Here is a 19,355-nt window from a genome sequence, read left to right on the forward strand (position 1 = left end):
GTGCCGTTTGTCTTTCTGCTTAAGTAACTTATTTTATAATTAAATATTTTATATGAAATCTGTTCAGTATGGGGTTGTACTGTTTCACTATAGCCTAGAGGTGTTCTGTGTGTTTCCCACGGTGGGTTATAAAGTCACATTTTATTAGGAAATTGTTTTACAAAAGTGCATCCCCAGGTCATTTCACATGTAGTGGTTCTTCAGATTGGCATATTTGTGCTCTACAGTTTAAATATCCCATAAATGACAAACCATCACAAATAGGGCTAGGAGAAATGGGCAAAAATATTATAAAAAAAATGTTTCTCATATTGTTGGATATCGATATATTTATCACGGTATACACTCACCGAGCACTTAATTAGGAACCCCTGTATACCTACTTATTTATGCGATTATCTCATCAGGCAATCATGTGGCAGCAGTGCAATGCATTATATCATGCAGATACGGGTCAGGAGCTTCAGTTGATGTTCACATCAAATATCAGAATGGGGAATTTGATCTTTGTGTTTTCGACCGTGGCATGATTGTTGGTGCCAAACAGGCTTGTTTGAGTATTTCTATAACTGCTGATCTCCTGGGATTTTAACCTTCAACGGTCTAGAGTTTACTCAGAATGGTGCCAAAAACCAAAAACATCCAGTGAGCGACAGTTCTGTGGACGGAAACGCCTTGTTGATCAGAGAGGTCAAAGAGAAAGGTCAGACTGGTTCGAGCAGACAGAAATGCTACGGTAACTCAGATAACCGCTCTGTACAATTGTAATGAGCAGAATAGCATCTCAGAATGCACAACACGTTGGAAATCGAGGCAGATGGGCTACAAAAGCAGAAGACATTGTGTGACCTCTTTTCGGCACAATTTCATCGTTTTTAGGGGACATTTGACTCTCCTCGTTGTCATTCATTTTTGCATTTCCAACCATGTTCTTCTTCCTGGGTTTGGCCAGACACATGTCAATTGCGGAACCTGTACATGACAAAATTGCTGTAGCCTAAGGGACTTAATTTGCTCTATGCAACTAAGTGAATGCAGATTTCATGAGTTGTTGCATTTTGAAATGTGTCAGAACGCAATTGATGACTCAGTGCAACTATGCGTTGCATTCTGAACATTGCCACAAGGGGGGCGCTATTGCAAGATTAGTGTGAACTCTCCGCTTTTACGGTGACTTTTCTCTTTCAACTCAACTACTGTCATGGTGGAGCAACAGATTGAAGAGATATTGCTGAGTAAGTTCAAGTCAATATATTTATAGCAACTTATCAGAATAATCACACATTCAGTTTAATTGCAGAGACGTTTGAAGGTAACTTTACCGCCCCCCTTTGAGTACTGAGGTTTGTACCCACCATGGTAACACAAGAACGCACATTAAGCATGTTCAACCATACAGCTCATTGGCAATGCGGTGACAAAGTGCTCGCAGAAAAGACTTTCTTCTCAATGTCAAAAAATTTGCAGACGTGAAAAAATGGATCATGAAAAAAAAAGATACACTCACCTAAAGGATTATTAGGAACACCATACTAATACTGTGTTTGACCTCCTTTCGCCTTCAGAACTGCCTTAATTCTACGTGGCATTGATTCAACAAGGTGCTGAAAGCATTCTTTAGAAATGTTGGCCCATATTGATAGGATAGCATCTTGCAGTTGATGGAGATTTGTGGGATGCACATCCAGGACACGAAGCTCCCGTTCCACCACATCCCAAAGATGCTCTATTGGGTTGAGATCTGGTGACTGTGGGGGCCATTTTAGTACAGTGAACTCATTGTCATGTTCAAGAAACCAATTTGAAATGATTCGAGCTTTGTGATATGGTGCATTATCCTGCTGGAAGTAGCCATCAGAGGATGGGTACATGGTGGCCATAAAGGGATGGACATGGTCAGAAACAATGCTCAGGTAGGCCGTGGCATTTAAACGATGCCCAATTGGCACTAAGGGGCCTAAAGTGTGCCAAGAAAACATCCCCCACACCATTACACCACCACCACCAGCCTGCACAGTGGTAACAAGGCATGATGGATCCATGTTCTCATTCTGTTTATGCCAAATTCTGACTCTACCATCTGAATGTCTCAACAGAAATCGAGACTCATCAGACCAGGCAACATTTTTCCAGTCTTCAACTGTCCAATTTTGGTGAGCTCTTGCAAATTGTAGCCTCTTTTTCCTATTTGTAGTGGAGATGAGTGGTACCGGTGGGGTCTTCTGCTGTTGTAGCCCATCCGCCTCAAGGTTGTGCGTGTTGTGGCTTCACAAATGCTTTGCTGCATACCTCGGTTGTAGCAGTGGTTATTTCAGGCAAAGTTGCTCTTCTATCAGCTTGAATCAGTCGGCCCATTCTCCTCTGACCTCTAGCATCAACAAGGCATTTTCAGCCCACAGGACTGCCGCATACTGGATGTTTTTCCTTTTCACACCATTCTTTGTAAACCCTAGAAATGGTTGTGCGTGAAAATCCCAGTAACTGAGCAGATTGTGAAATACTCAGACCGCCCGTCTGGCACCAACAACCATGCCACGCTCAAAATTGCTTAAATCACCCTTCTTTCCCATTCTGACAGTCAGTTTGGAGTTCAGGAGATTGTCTTGACCAGGACCACACCCCTAAATGCATTGAAGCAACTTCCATGTGATTGGTTGATTAGATAATTGCGTTAATGAGAAATTGAACCGGTGTTCCTAATAATCCTTTAGGTGAGTGTGTATATATATATATATATATATATATATATATATATATATGTATATATTTTGTAATAAACATCAAGATCGCACAGCCCTAACAATGAATGGTAACTCTCTAAACTGGTGTGCTAAACAGGAAAGTAAATGAATTAAAGTACTGTCCTCATTTTCTCACCCGTATGTCATTCCAAACCGTATTACTTTATTTCTTCTGTGGACCACAAAAGGAGAAAATTGACAGGATGTGCAAAGTGCTCTTTTTCCATGCAGCTAAAGTGGATGGTGAGTTTTTTTACTGCCAAAGCTTGAAAATGGACAAAAAAGGATCATAGTAATCCATATGACTCATGCGTTATAGGCCTGTTTCAATTGATGAACAGACAACACTCTGCCATAGCTCTCAAATCTCAGTCACACGTGTGCATTTACAAACATGACACCGCATGACCGGTTGCAACATATCACATCAACGAGGTCTCTTGAGACTTTTTTTTTTTAATTATTTTTTTATAGCAAATAATGGTTAAATTTCAGTCCCTTTGTCACACAAAACTATTGTATGCCTTTGAAAGACTTTAAATTTAGCACATGAGTCATATAGTCTTATTTTTAAGCTTGTTTAGCCTACTTTTATTGTGCTTTTTTGGTTCTTTTTGGTGCTTAGTGGTTTAAAACAACATCCACTTTTGTTGCATTGCAAAATGCAGTGATAGCATTCTCCAAAATAACTCCTTTTGTGTTCTACTGAAGAAAGTCATACAGGTTTTTAAGAACATGACAGCAAGTAAATGAGGACAATATTCATTTTTGGGTGAACTACTTCATTGATAACTTACAGGAAGACTCACTTAATATTTGAAGGAGGTGTTTTAAAATAATTTTATACAGTATTGTTACCATAAGGGGATCACAACAGAATAGCGTTATAATTTTGTGCTATTTCAGTAAGCCTACCAGAGTCAAAGCTAATTCCACTAAATATCCCATAATTCAGCTAAATACAGCAGCAGGGAACAGAATTGGCATGAGCTTGGTGCTAAGGATTGTTTAGGCCTTGGAAACGCTCCACTGCCAGGAGAAATAAGGTTAGCTTGAGGTGTTTTGAGTCGAGAAAATGGTGTCGTTCTGCCAGCTGAGCATGTGGATATTGGCACGGAGGCCTACCAATTATTTCGTACAGCCGTTCCTCCTTGGACCCTTGTTGATAGGGCAAAGGCACTATCAGAACATCCAGACCGAGGGGTGAGGGGCCGCTGTCGGGCAGGGGTCCTGAGTGGGAGAACAGCCATTGTTCCCAGTAGCTGCTGTGAAAGATGAAGTGGGCTTGACGGTTCCTGTGAAACACAAAAAATAAAGTGAGCAGCATTAAAGAAAATTATGTCTTTATTCCCAGTTCATTAATTTCTTCAGTGGTGACAGTGACCTTTTAAAAATGTCTGACGTTCCCACCCCAGTATTATCAGTGCAGTCAATCTTTCCAAGATTTGAGAAGAGGTCGGTATTTCAATTTTAACAAAGTGTTGGTTTATTGGATGCTTGATATAAGCCAACTTTTTGTACCAGAGTGTAAAAGATTAATTGATTGTTTGTGTTGTGACATTATTTTCCAGACAATTAAGCACATTTTCTCCCCATGTCCTGACATTTTTACCATAGTTTTTTTTTTTTTGTAATTCCATTTATTATTATTTGATTCTCATTAATGTAATAATATAATTTTTTATTATATTAAAGTAATAAAATACAAATCTTTTTTTTTTTTTTAAACAGCATACTTTAAGAGTAGCACAAGTACTAACATGTTTTATTATTAGTATTAGGATGTCTAAATCCCTTGTAATTTAAGTTAGGGATAATGTACAGTCAGACGGTAGTTATTGCAAAATAAACCTGAAGGCGCTGTTGATGTTTATTTTGCAAAAATGACCATTTGACTGCTCATTATCCAGCTTATTACAAAACTACTTGCCAAATAAATAAATGGACATCAAATATTAATTTGCATTGAAATTTTGTTATTATGTGAGACAGAAAGAAATTGCTGAACAGCTGATATTGCACCTCCAGTTTCGTCTTGAGTTGTGGCGGTGTTTATTTTGCTAAAATTTCTGTCTAAATGCTCATCATCCAGCTTATTACAAGACTACTTTCCAAATAAATAAATAAACAGACTTGATGGCGACCTGCCCACTGGGAAAAGTCCCGGTACTCCCTAGTCAGTCAGTCTGGCGGTGGCCGGCCCACCTGTAAAAGTCCTGCTACTCCGTAGTCAGTCGGTCTGCCCCTGCGAGGAAAGGAAGCTTTTGTAAGGGAGACCGGGCTAGTTGGCATACTCTTTGCTTCAGTGAATATTTTTCAAGGTAGGTTTATTTTTTGAAAGTCAATTTCTATATAGGCAAATAACTTCGAACATTTCCACTGTTATTGCCTAGAAAAAAGATACAGTTAATTTTACATACAGTGACCTTTTCTGACAAGGTTCCCCAATAGCGGGGCGCATTGTCACGCTACATGGGGTAAGTTGTCACAATGGAATCTGCCATTTAAACAGTCTATTATAGGATTTACAGCTAAATTTTAACAATAAACGTTGCACACTTTAAGCCCTGTGGATTTCTACAAATTAAAATCTTATTAAATCTGTTTGCTAACGAAATCCAACAGTGTATGTACATGTATCACAGGATATTTATGCAATTATTGTCTTTTTATTTTTCCCTGAACACCATGAACCTGCAGTGTTTAATACAATTCCATGGTGGAAATGACACTAATGTAAATTACATTTTCATCATTTTCGAAAATAAAAGAGTCACCTCCTTTGTCTTTCTAAGACTAATTTAATAGGTAACGATAGGTAACTAATAGGTTACATTTTATGTATCCTAAATGCACACAATTCGAGGTTTTTCCTGGCTCAAAATGAGGCAGAGGTGGTACCATCCTAATCATGTGCACACATACACTTCTCCCATGCCTTCCACCGGCTGAAGCAAACACTTACAAGGAACATATTTGAGGTGTTAATAATTAGATGATTTAAAAAAAAATGACAATTATCAACTTATAGCATATTTAATAAAAAAATCTAATCTGTTCAACATTAAATTAATTAAATTCAACATAACAGCTAATGTGTTAGTTTATAGCTAACAAACAGCAAACTTGATTAACCTCTTAAACCGCTAATAAGATAATCTCTGATTTCCGGTATGTGGGTGGATATGATAGGAAGTCACGATGTGTAAAGCCCATTCGGCCACTGTTTTACAGCTTGGATTGGACTGATCGCTTAGATTGACAGGTCTTGTTTTACCATGCACACAACAGAAACTGCTTGAACTTATTACTTGTTACTTATTCTATGTAATTATGTTTCTGGTTTATTGTGGTATTTACAAATACAAGTAGTTCTTAGGTTCAGTAAAACCCTCAGATCACTTTTGATAAAAAAAGGCTATCTTGGTTCCAAATACCATAACTTGCTTTGAGATAACAATACAAATTTTTGCCTAGATACAGCTGACATGATTGTAGTCATCATGTCAAGCACGAATAATTAACCAAATGAATAAATAAACTGCATCACGTTGTCAGCAGTGTTGTAACATAAGAGCCTCCAAACATGAGATGTATCTTTTAATTTGTGAGAAAATCAATATTATGCATGGTTAGTCATTTGTAAGTCACTGAAATAAGGCCATGAAACGCATAATAGATTTTGTAGACTCCAGTTTTCGCTCACAAAATGAACTTTTGTGGGACACTTTTTGTGTTAGAAAGGCTGTATCGGATCACGCTCTTCTTCTGAGGTAAACTGACAGCGTGTCATCTTCCAAAAACCATAATGAGCTCAAACGGGAAAGACTGTACTTCTCGTTGGTTTCATACGGATTACACAATCAGAGAATATTTGTTTTCAATTTCGCTGTCCTTTTCTGCACACCGTTTTGTGGTCCGTTCTGCATAACGTGGCGTATCACGGCCCATTCGGCCTGTTTCGCGGCCGACCCACCGGCAATGGCCAGTCCACCCCTGGTCGGCCCCAAAGTGCGGCGTCCCACCGGGAAAATGCCCGGTATGCCAGATTACCATTCCAGTCCTGGCTGTGACGGAGAATGTCAAAGAGGGGCAGGTGCATATTAAATGCAGATGTCGGGCACATATTTAATTGAGAATTGATGCTGAGGGCCAAATTTAAATAAAAACTAAAATATACATAAAAAAATTAAGAAATGACTTGCAAAAAGGGCCCTTGTCTTGTGAAAGAGGGCAGGTGATTGAGCACCACTTGGGGTCTGTCTGTGCACGTTACTGTCTCTTAAGCATGCTCTTCTCTAACATTTTTGTTGACTTGGTAAATAAGTACACTAACTTAAAAAAAAAACATTTGTTTTTCATTCAATTTTGTTTAGGTCTCAGAAATCACCACAATGCCACAACTGTGAGCACATCACAGATGTGTTTAACATTCTTTTGTCAGTAGAAAACCCAGATTTTTAGAAGAATATTTCAGCTCTGTTGGTCCTTACAATGCAAGTGAATGGTGACCAGACCTTTGTAGCTCCAAAAATCACATAATGGAAACAGAAATAATCCATATGACTCCAGTGGTTAAATCCATGTTTTCAGAAGAGATATGATAGGTGTCTAGTAAACACTACTAATTACTTTACTAATTTAGTAAAGCTACTAAGTTACCCAGTCAAGAGCAGTGAGTGGTTTTCTTTTTATGATTGTTTGATTATTATAATGACACACTAGGCAACAGCAGGTCTATTAGCTTACATTTACACTGACAAGTCTGACATTTTAATACAAATCCTCTTTTTACTCCACTGTTTACGTTCACTTTAGAAATCACTCTCTGTGTTTGCATGAATGCCTCACCAAGACGGGTATTATGGCGGATGGCGGATGGTGTATTTGCGCATAAGTGCGAGCGTTCTGAGAACACGTGCATGTTCAGTACACAAACATACGTCGCCTGTCAATCAGACAGGGCGCAGCTGTTACTAGTCCCTAGCCAATTATAATATTTACGTGCTCTGGATTAGTTTCTATAGCAGAATAAGAATATTAACTTTCTAATAAGTGACAGGCCTAGGCTATCACAAATATAGCTGGTTATTTTTTGGTTAGTAACGTTTTAATCAGTCTGCTTGTCCGGTCGGGCAAGTAAAATTCTATTTCACTTTCCCCTTCAAAAAGTCACTTGTCCATGCGTTAATGTGACATGCGTTAATGTCAAGCCCTGTGAGCCATCAAAGAAATTAAGCAAAAGTTGTTACCTGTTTTGAACCTGCCCCTCAGATGCTGAGAATAGTTGAACCACTGGTAATAACTTTAACGTTAGATAATTGGTTCCAGTGCATGTGTGTGTGAGCATACAGAGATCTTTAATGTTATTATGAGAATTGTACACATATTTTCAGTTCATTATGAAACTGTGGTGGGCCTGCACAGGCAATTCATGGGAAACACTGCCTCAATTATTGCAAGTCACCCTGGCCTGAAGCAGCAAAGCATCCCCACACCATCACACTAAAACCACCATGCTTGACCATAGGTATGATGTTGTTTTAGTGGAATTCTGTGTTTGATTTACGCCAGATGTTACGGGACCCCTGTCTTCCGAACTGTTCCCCTCTCGACTCATCAATCCATAGAACATTCTCCCAAAAGGTTTGAGGATCATCAAGGTTTGTTTTGGCAAAATTCAGATGAGCCTTAATGTTCATCTGGGTTAGCAGTGGTTTTTGCATCGCCGCTCTTCCATGGATGCCATTTTTGCCCAGTGATAGTGGAGTCATGAACAGTGACCTTCATTGATGCAAGAGAGGCCTGCAGTTCCTTGGATGTTGTCCTTGGCTTTTTGTGACTTCCTGGATGAGTCATTCCTGTGCTCTTAGAGGAGTTTTGGAAGGCCGGCCACTTCTGGGACGGTTCACTACTGTGAACCAGTCTTTGAAATAGCTTTGTAACGCTTCCCAGACTGATGTATTTCAATCACCTTTTTCCTCAATTTCTGGAATTTCTTTTGACCTTGGCAAAGTGTGCTACTGGGTGAGACCTTTTAGCCAACTTCATGCTGCTGAAAAAGTTTTTTTGTGTTTTGTGTCAGTATTTATGTGTTGATTGTTTGAACAGGGCTGGTAGAAATCAGGAGTGGGTGTGTGTTGACCAGCTGAACCCCATTATGAATGCATTTTCATAGATTTGGGGATTAAAAGGGGAAAATACTTTTTCACACAGGCCCAGTTGGTATTGGCTAACTTTTTTTGCTTCAATAAATAACAATATCATTTAAAAACAGTATTGTATTTACTCAGATAGCCTTTTTTTATGTTAGATTTTATTTATAGTTTTGAAACAGTTTATTACGAGATATACACAAAAACAGAAGAAATCAGGACTGTACCTTCATATATTTGACCCTTGCTTGAACATAAATGCCAGTGTTGTTTTACTCGTTTACCCAACAGCTATAGCAAAAACAGGACAATACTGGAATTGGAGATACTTTATAATAAATAAGTTTGAAAGTTATTATTAACAAAACTATTCTAATTTAAGAGGGTTTTGAACTAGGTGTTTGAGATATAGCCCTGGTGACAACTAGCCACGGTCTCCTCTATATGTTGGAAATATAACCTTTTCCTGTGACAGGCTCTTTTCCAAAGCCCAAAAGCTTTTTTGCTCTCAGTATATTTTTTTAAGCTGAAGGTCAAACCCCTCTAAAGCCCCTTTTACTCCACACCGCAATGCCACAGGCCATTTCCCCCCATTGCTGACAAACTAGAGTGAGGTAGAATTCTGACAACGAGTACACAAATGTAATTTCCAGATGCGATACTGGTGATTAATAATGGAAATTATATTTTAGCTCCGTTCTGTAGGTTGCTGAAAACTCAAAGACTGCTTTGTGTTATTTCAACGTGAGCACTATTATTCTGGAGCTTTGTTTTGATTATATTATTTTGTTATATTTTCCTATATGCTTGGTGAAATGACCTGAGCCTCATTATAAGGGGGTCTGGATGGAAAGCACTGCTGTTGTATGATCCGTTGATGGAGAGTGGAGGTTGTGCACCTGTCTGGCACAGCCTGGTCTTTGTGAAAGGGAGACCATCAGGCTTCCTTTTGTGAAGAAACCAGGTACAGGAGCTCTTTATTTTAAAGGAACTTCACTATACCTCCCATAGTGCTGTTGTCATGAAAATGTAAAGTTGAGTTTCATAACACAGTGTCAGTGCTGCTATTTTATTGTAGTCCCAAGAAATCAAAATGTGAATTTTGTGGCTTTTAGTCCATGTCTGTTTGCTCTGGTCATATCCACTGATGAGCCAAAACATTATGACCACTCAGCATGTGAAGTGAATAACATTGATCGTCTACTAACAAGGGCACATATAAAGGTCTGGGTAGATTAGATGGTAAGCGAACAATCAGTTCTCGTAGTTTATGTGTGTGATGCAGGAGTGAAGACCTGAGCGACAAGGACCAAATTGTTATGGCCAGACGACAGGGTCAGAGAATCTCTGAAATGGCAAGGCTTGTGGGGTGCTCCTGGTCAGCAGTGGTGAGTACCTACTGACAGTGGTCTGAGGAGGGTCAGACCACAAACTGGCGACAGGGTGTTGGGCGCCCAAGGCTCATCGATGCGTGAGGGCAACAAAGGTAATCCCGTCTGGTCCGAAATGACAGAAGGTCATCTGGGACACAAGTCACAATATATGTTAATGATATTACAGGAGGAATGTGTCACAACACCCAGTGCATTGCACCCTGCTGTATATGGGGACATACTCATATGTCTTCAACAGTCTGACAGACACTGTATGTAGATAAATATCTTTGAATGAGGCTCAGGGCAAATCCTTTTTCCCCCCATATCAGTCTGGCTTCAAAAATGTCTTCAGACTTGCTCTTTGGATGAGGAATAAAATGGATTTCTCTGGACAACTCATACTTATCAAGGAGACAACCTCATTTTCTCTCCATTGCTTGGACTGCAGGTCTGCAGAACATGTTTTCAAGTGCAAAGTAGAATAGATTATATTTCTGCCTGTAATGTGTTTCCTGACACCACAGATGACTCTCTTATGTCAAAAATAGCATGGTATTACCATGTTTTTTTGGAAATGTGTCATGGTAGTGCTATAGTATTTTCTGAACTACCTTAAAATACCATGATTGTACCATCTGATAACATCACTGTACCATGGTACCGCTGAAGTGATTTTTTTTTGGAGGATCTTGTGCCTGTCGGGTAAATGCTTACCGTGTCTACTCTCGGATTTATGTGTGCCTGTCTGTAACTTTTGCATATTCACACTTGATATTTTCGTATTTTACCAGTTAAGAAAATATTTTCATTTTAAAGGATAGTTCGGCCCAAAAAACCCAAATAATTTCTGTCATTATTTATTCACCCTCATTTTGCTTCAAACCCATTTGACCCATATGTGGAACAACAGGTGTGAATTTTGTTTGTTTGTCACACAAAGCTATCGTATGAATTCTGGAGACTTGAAATATATTTCGCGAGTTATATGGATCACTTTTTTGATACTTATGTGGTGCATTAATTTTCTCCACTTTTTCTCCCAATTTGGAATATACCATATCATAGTATATGGTACATTAAAACAATTATTAAAATATAATAAAATACATTTACTTCATTCTTTAGCTATAAAAACTTGCAAGAAATTGGTTAGTCCTCATTTATTTGAACTATTTAAATATTTAGATGTTAAAATGTATAAATCTAAATGTACATTATTATTTTTTTTGCGGATAGAGTTAATTAGACAATTTATCACAGGTATAAATCTTTGATAAATGTGTACGTTTCCATGCTATAAAATCAGTGGACATGATGTCATTCAAAGTTTTGCTAAATCTTTTGCAAATAGGATGAAATGGGCAAAATAGTCAATTTATATCAGGCTTTATTGAAAAGATAAACTAATGTCTAAATTGCAAAGATATTATAAGATACTATACAGAACATACAGATATAAAACAAATTGAATGCTTGAATTTAATTTGCAGAAATTTTTAACCTTAAAACTTGTATTTTCCTGGCTGCCGTTTAGTCTCTAAACTGCACATGCCGTTTCTCCCTCGCACGGTTTTGTTTTTGACACTGGCTCAGATGACGTGAGCAGTTTTTCCGTATCTCTCCCACACCTTGCGCACCACTTCCAGGTCTAGTTTCCATTCTCCGTATAGTAAATCCACCCTTGTGTTTATTATGCCTGTCACATGTTTTCCACCACACAATCCGTGTACTAGGATGTGCAGTTGAATCATGTGTGTGTGTGTGTGTGTGTGTGTGTGTGTGTGTGTGTGTGTGTACCTCCTGGAAATGTAGATATGCCAATTTTAGCCACATGAAGTGAAAAAAAGAAACAATTAATAGTCAACTCAGAATTTAACAGGTTAAATTTCCCAGCCCACGATATACAGTACTAATATATATATATATATATATATAAGACTGTATATTGGCTAGTTATGATCATGATATATCGTGCATCCCTAGGTTTAATGCAGACTACCTTTGAACTTATGTAGGTAGCCCACCTCTTAATAGATACACCATCTAAATAAAATTTAAGACTACACTAAGGACATTCCAGAGCAACTTACCATGAATACCACTGAGTATTCTCATCTGTATAGCCTGAGGTAGCAGCACATATCATTTTGCTCTTGCTTGTTTGCATGTAGGCACTTGGTTTGTCCCTGACATGGTTAAAAGATGCGTGGTTGCTTTACATGGTTACTGGTCTATGAAAACTGCTGAAAAGAAGGGCAGTTTGAGTCTCTCTCTTTACAGTGGGACTCTGGGATGTGAGGTCTGAACAGCAGCAGATGGTAGTTTGTTTTTTCTGTTGGTAAAATGGGAATTGGGTGAGCCCTTCTGCTCGTCTCCTCTGAGCAAGAGGCGTACAGCCACTAAGATGGCAATGATGAGGCATACAGTTCTACCGATGCTCTGCTGGAGCATGGTATTCCCTTCTCACCAATGGCACACAGACCTCTCCATCTGTGGAAAACGCTCCGAGATCTTCCTTCATCACTTCTCTGAGAAATCCACACATCTGTGTACTGTGGATGTACTATGGCACAGTGATGGTATCTGAATTCTAGGGCTGCAACTAACGGTTATTTTGACAATCGACGAATCTAACGATTATTCGACTATTCAGTCGAATATTGCACCGATTAATCATTAGCATTATTCAGCTTGTGCCCCGAATTAAAAGGATGTATTAAACGTGCTTACTAACAATAAAGAGGACAAATCATCTTTTAAAAATACCACTAAATGACATTCTTTAAATTACAAAAAAAGTCTATAAATCCTGGAATTTGTATTAAATTGTATTAATCAAAAAAAACAAATCCTATTGTTATCAAGTGTTTTTGTCTTGTTTTCCATTTAAAATGATCTAAAAATCCTTGAGAAGCAACATTTAAGATATTTAGACTTGCTTTCAGAAAATGTATCTTTAATATAAGTGTATTTCTTCACTTGTTCGTACTTCTGCCAAGACAAAATATGCCTTAAAATATTAAGTCTTAATATCGTATATGTTGCTTTTCAGGTAAATGGATCTAGTTTTGAGGATTTTTACATATTTTAAAATATTAAAATAGGTTAAACATTATATTCAACATTCTCCAATTACAGTTTTGTCTTCTGCGGTATAGCTCCTAAAGTAAATGTACATAAGGAGTTTTAGATATTTACTGTATATTGCATAATGGGCTAAGACTAAATTAACTCACAAAAAACATACTCTCTTCTTAATAGAGCTGCATATCGATAACGATAAGAACCACACCATGACACATACAGTGTATTATGATTCACCACGTCCCGAGCAATCACATTATAAAGCCTGGTTTATTCTCACCGTGTCTGCGAGTTTGTGAGGTTGCACGTGACCAAAATGACGTCATTGTGGTGTTAGCGTAAGTGGACTTTGACTTAGCTAGACCCCAATTCATGTGGCGATGTGCATTCCATTTTTTATAACTGAGTGAAAAGTGCACGCGGCGCCGCATTAAAAAATGTATGACTTGTGTGAGGCAACGTTGGCTATATTGTTCAGATACAGAGCTCCCTTTACTATTTCTGTAGAAGCATGAATAAGTACTTAGTTCCAGGAGACATCTCTAAGTGGACACAGGGTTGACCACAATTACTACCCACAGCCCCGTGAAACTTCCTATCAGACTGGCACCCCCAAACTCATTACTGGAGACTTTAAGAGTGTTAGGGATTGGAAATAGGTCCGTTGTTATCCAAATGGTCCATGGCGAGATCTGATACTCTATGCAAGTATGCAAACTGGATGATTTGCATGTATGCGATCACAGGTCAGAATCACAGAATGCTACAAATCCATAAATTTAAATGAGAATGTTGTTTTGCAAGGACGTACATGAAAAACAAAAGGTTTTACAAAAGCTACTGTATGTTCCTGTGATACGACCAAAAAATCTCAGACTCTGATGTAGGCATCCATTGACCAATGAGAATTTCGAAGAGGTCGGTCCAGTTGTGTTTTCTTGCATTACTGTGGTGGTAATCAACCTTAGTACTCAAGGGGTGATAGAGTTACCGTCAACTCTCTGTGCCGTTAAACAGGATGTTATTATTCAGGTAGCTAGCTATAGACAGTTGACAGTTTAACTAACTTTAACCAACTTTCTCAGCAAAATGCTCTTCAGACTGTTGCGCTGCCACAGTAGTTGACCTGAAAGAGAAAACTGACCCTATAAGATGGTCACAGAACTTTACACCAATGCCCGGTATTGTGCCTCAGTAATATAAATTGTATTTTGAGGTGTTTAGCAGGCTTATGTACTGAAAGCTCAGACATTTGATGGATTGGAATGCGTAAAAATGCATTTTTAGGATGTGGAAATAGCCGTGTCAGTTTACCCTCACGCCATCCCAGATGTGGATGACTTTCTAATGCAGACATTTTTAAAAGAATATTTCAGCTCTGTAGGTCCTTACAATGCAAGTGAATGGTGACCAGACATTTGTAGCTCCAAAAATCAAATAAAGGCAACATAAAAGTAATTAATTTGACTCCAGTGGCTAAATCCAAGTCTTCAGAAGAGATATGAAATGTGTGTGTGTGTGTGTGTGTGTGTGTGTGTTGACCCGAGTTCGATTCCCGCTCATAGCCAACACCAGTGACGTTTATCTGAACCGGTCCCGGGCCTCCCCTAGGTCGACTCAGCCTAAAAAAAATTTGTACCTGGTGCGGTGTGTAAAAAAAAAAAACATCGCCACTGCGGTGACAAAGTCGGTCGGGTGTGGTGCTGGCCACCCACCCCCTCGTGTACTGTTCCGGCCTTCATAGGTGCTCGCTAACAGCACTTGCCCCTACAGTCTGTTAAGGCTAAATGGGGGATCTTTGTCTTTTTTTTTGGGTGTGTGAGAGAGAGAGAGAGAGAGAGAGAGAGAGAGAGAGAGAGAGAGAAACAGATCAATGTTTAAATCCTTTTTACTATAAAGCTCCATTTTCACTTTCACATTTTGAAAGTAAAATAAGGACTTTTATGCTGCCTTTATGTGATTTTTGGACCTACAGATGTCTGGTCACCATTCACTTGCTGCATTGTAAGGACCTACAGAGCTGAGATATTCTTCTAAAAATAAGTAAAAAAAGTCATACACATCTGAAATAACATGAGGGTGAATAAATGATGAGAGAACTTTCATTTTTGGGTTAACTATCCCTTTAAATTGAGCTTGCATAGCTAGAAGTGTCAGCGTTCACTAGTTGCATAGAGCATGTTTCTGCCTTAACTTTCGCAGCTATTGTGTTTTCACTATGTCCTTCCGATGTACCATTCATATTTAAATCAATGGATGTGCAGTTTTCTCTAACAGATATATATACTGTAGCAGTATTGTAGTAAAGTAGTAAATATAGCATATAGGCACCCTGCAATTGAGCTTGAATTGCTAGAAGATTTTGCGTGCACTTATTTGTGAGATGACGTTGGCCCAAGAGCGTATGTAGAGTGACCTACATTAGCAGTGTAATCCCAGATATTGACCTCTGAGTTCAAATGTCAACTTTCTAGTCTTATGCTGGCCCTAGCCTGGCCAGCTCTTTGTAGATTTGCCAGAAACCCAGGATGCCTGGCTGAGTTGCATTCAGCTAAATTTAGCATTCAACTCATCATTTGGAGCAGTATTTAAAAACAAGCTCTTTATTCAAATCCCATCCCATGAAGTACAGATAATTCAAGTTATTTATTTAAACAATGACTCTCGGGGCCAAGATTTTGAATAATTTATGAGGACAAATGCAAAGTAATTGCACTTAGTTTGACTTTTTGCTGTAGACTTATCTGCTTAAACCTCCATTTCCTTTGAGTATGCCAATATTACAAAAATATTCAAATGCGTCTTGATGTCCAGGGGCTCTGCCTGCAATTAACATGATTTATAATGCATTTGCTCATTGTTATCCTCCTATCCACCCCAACGTTTGGTTACATTATTTAGGGCATTGGTAATAAAAGTTTTGACATTTGATTGAATGTGTTTGGCTCTCAGATGAAAGGATCAAAGAAATATTGGGATAAATGAATGTTGATATATATCAAATATTTCGACTATAAACCCACAAGCCAGGCCATGCCCCTCATCCACATGGACTTCATTTTAATTGCGTTCGCAATGATCCAAATACCTCCTTTTATTAAATCTGTAACCTTTTAACCAGTTCAGTGTAATATCAGTGCATCATACTGTATGAAATGGATCCAGTTCTGATTTTAAAGGTTAACTCTTTTACACTTTTTTGGGTGAAATCAACCTACTAATGGCTTACTTATATGTATAGTTGTCTCTGCATATTAAGCCGAAGTTTTTTAACGTCACCCATAACCTTTTCTTCTTTCATAGGCTCAACAGTGAGGAGTTTCAGCCCGTTTTGGTTCTCCGTAGAGCCCTCCGACACACTAGCGGTGCGGGGAGCACCGGCACTGCTCAACTGCTCAGTCCACAGCGAGACCCCTGCTAAGATCGAGTGGAAGAAGGATGGCTCTTTCCTCAACCTGGTGTCAGATGATCACAGACAGGTCCTGGCAGACGGATCGCTCCTCATCAACTCAGTAGTGCACTCTAAACACAATAAACCTGATGAAGGGGTTTACCAGTGTGTGGCCACTATAGACAACCAGGGCACCATCCTCAGCCACACAGCTAAACTCAATGTAGCAGGTAAGACACTCACATATGGCTCGGTTCACAAGTGTAAGAGTGGCTAAGTGTCCAAATTCTTTTTGGGGTCTCTGTATGTCACGTTTCTCTTTTAATCCTCATCATACTTTTCATAAAACGTAAACAAGTGGTCTAAACCACATAACTGGTAAACTGGTAATCAGAAGGTCGTTGGTTTGAACCCCACAGCCACCACCATTGTGTCCTTGAGCAAGGCACTTATCTCCAGGGGGATTGTCCCTGTAATAATTGCACTGTATGTCGCTTTGGATAAAAACGTCTGCCAAATGCAGAAATGTAAATGTAAATGTGCATTAGCATGTACTTTGAGGATGGAATAAAAAGGGAGAGAGGTCTGTTTGTCCATCCTATATCTGTCCTTCAGTGTTATTAGCTGCAGTTGACTTCAATAAAGCGGTCAGGGCGTCCGTTCTCTCTGATGCTGCACCGATGCTGTAAATGTTGTGAGAGCAACTATGTTCCGGCAGTACAGCGGCTGCTATATTGGGCCCTTTGAGTCGAAATGAAAGTGACCTTGTTTCATTTGCAGGAGGCAAGCAGCGGGGATTATGAGGTGTTTGAGTTGGGTCTTACCCTGAAATTCAATTTGCTGTTGCTGGAGAAAAAGGAACGCAATTAAGCTACATCAAACCTTCTAGAGTCGACTGTATTACCTCACAGAAATTGCTCTGAAGTTTTGCTCAAGAAGTCATAGACAGACGCTTATTTCAAGCAGCACAGTGTTTTTCCCTTAAGGAAGTCTGTTTTTAGTGAGTAAGTTTACAAAACTTAGCATGAAATGCATGCAGGAAGATTTTTTATTGGTCTTTTTAAAGAGGTATTCTTGGTTTTCTGATGCAAAACACCTTGTCTGTTCACAGTGAATGGTGTTTCAATAGATCTCCCACTGTTTGTTTTTGGACTTCCTGTATAAAGACGAAATCTCAACTGAGATATCTTTGATTCTCATTTCTTTCTCCGTGACACTTATGAGATTAAATGAAGAGCAAATGGAGACCTTTACAGATTTCTTGCTTCTCAGATATTTCTTTTGAGAAGAAAATATCTGAGATGAGATCTCATCTACATCACAAACAGAGTTGTGTTCAGATTCTTCAAGATGCCAAAGTCTGTTATCAAAAGTCAGAGATTTTGATACGAATTCAAAAAAATGTCATCAGATTCCTTCAAGACAGCTATCTGAGCTACAGCATGCTATCCACATAATGTTATAGCTCTATACTTTTACTGTATTCAAACAATTATCTATTTTTTCTCCCTTTTTTCCCCAGAGACAAATTCTGTCATCACTTACCCACCCTCATGACATTCCAGATGTGTATGACTTTGTTTGTTCTTCTGAACTCAAATGAAGATTTTTAGAAGAATATTTCAGCTCTGTAGATCCAATGCAAATCAGCAGGGTCCAAAACTTTGAGGCTCTAAAAAGCATATAAAGGCAGCATAAAAGTAATTCATAGTCTCCATTGGTTAAATCCATGTCTTCAGAAGTGATATGATAGGTCTGGGTGAGAAACAGATCAATATTTAAAGGCACTGTAAGTGATTTCAGCTGTTCTGCTTCCACAAGACTGAGCCGTTGGATTAGCCATTCCCCCTTTGTACAAAAACCGCACTCCAAAGATGCCAAAATTAGCTTTATTGAGAGCAGGAATGGTTGATTTAAAAACAACAGCTGCAAAATCTTGCCCTCAACTGACAATTGTTATGAACAACATGGCATAAAAATGGCAGTATGCCTCAATATTTTTCACTGCAACTACAATACTATGCGAACATGCAAAATGATTGACAGGCAGAAAGCGTCATTTTGACATTTTTTGGTTGGCTGTTTAAATGTCTACAGCTGTCACAAAGACCAGTGCGAGATCTCAGGACATTTATTTCACTAATATCTTTCAGGGAGAGTAGGACAATTTTTAATGTCCATGAAAAAATCACTTGCATCACATTTAAGTACTTTTTTTATTATAAATTCTCCTCCCTGTCCAGTAGGTGGTGATATGGACGAAACAGGTGAATCGCAATAAACAATAGAAGAACTCTTAGGTGAGAAGAGCACTAAGGAGGATTGTTTGAAAATAAAGATTTATAGGGGGAAATAATCTTAAATATTGATCAGTTTCTCACCCACACCTATCATATCACTTCTGAAGACATGGATTTAACCATTAAAGTCATATGGATTACTTTTATGCTGCCTTTATGTGCTTTTTGGAGCTTCAAAATTTTGGACTGGGATGACTTGCATTTTATGGACCTACAGCGCTGAAATATTCTTCTAAAAATAATTTGTGGTATAATGTTGATTACCACAAAAAATCATTTTGACTCGTCTCTTCTTTAAAAAAGAGAGC

At 38.7% G+C, this 19,355-nt stretch overlaps 1 protein-coding gene across 2 annotated transcripts in view; it reads left to right on the forward strand.

The window, feature by feature from the left end:
• The window catches only part of LOC127659114 (neogenin-like), a 238,636-nt gene that overhangs the window by 73,026 nt on the left and 146,255 nt on the right, over positions 1 to 19,355 (forward strand). For both annotated transcript variants that reach the window (XM_052148772.1, XM_052148781.1), the window contains exon 2: positions 16,660 to 16,977. In XM_052148772.1, coding sequence (XP_052004732.1) covers positions 16,660 to 16,977 — 318 coding nt within the window. The remainder of the gene's footprint in view (positions 1 to 16,659; positions 16,978 to 19,355) is intronic.

The sequence above is a fragment of the Xyrauchen texanus genome, chromosome 2 (genome assembly GCF_025860055.1).
Source record: "Xyrauchen texanus isolate HMW12.3.18 chromosome 2, RBS_HiC_50CHRs, whole genome shotgun sequence".
In the NCBI taxonomy this organism is placed as follows: Eukaryota; Metazoa; Chordata; class Actinopteri; order Cypriniformes; family Catostomidae; genus Xyrauchen; species Xyrauchen texanus.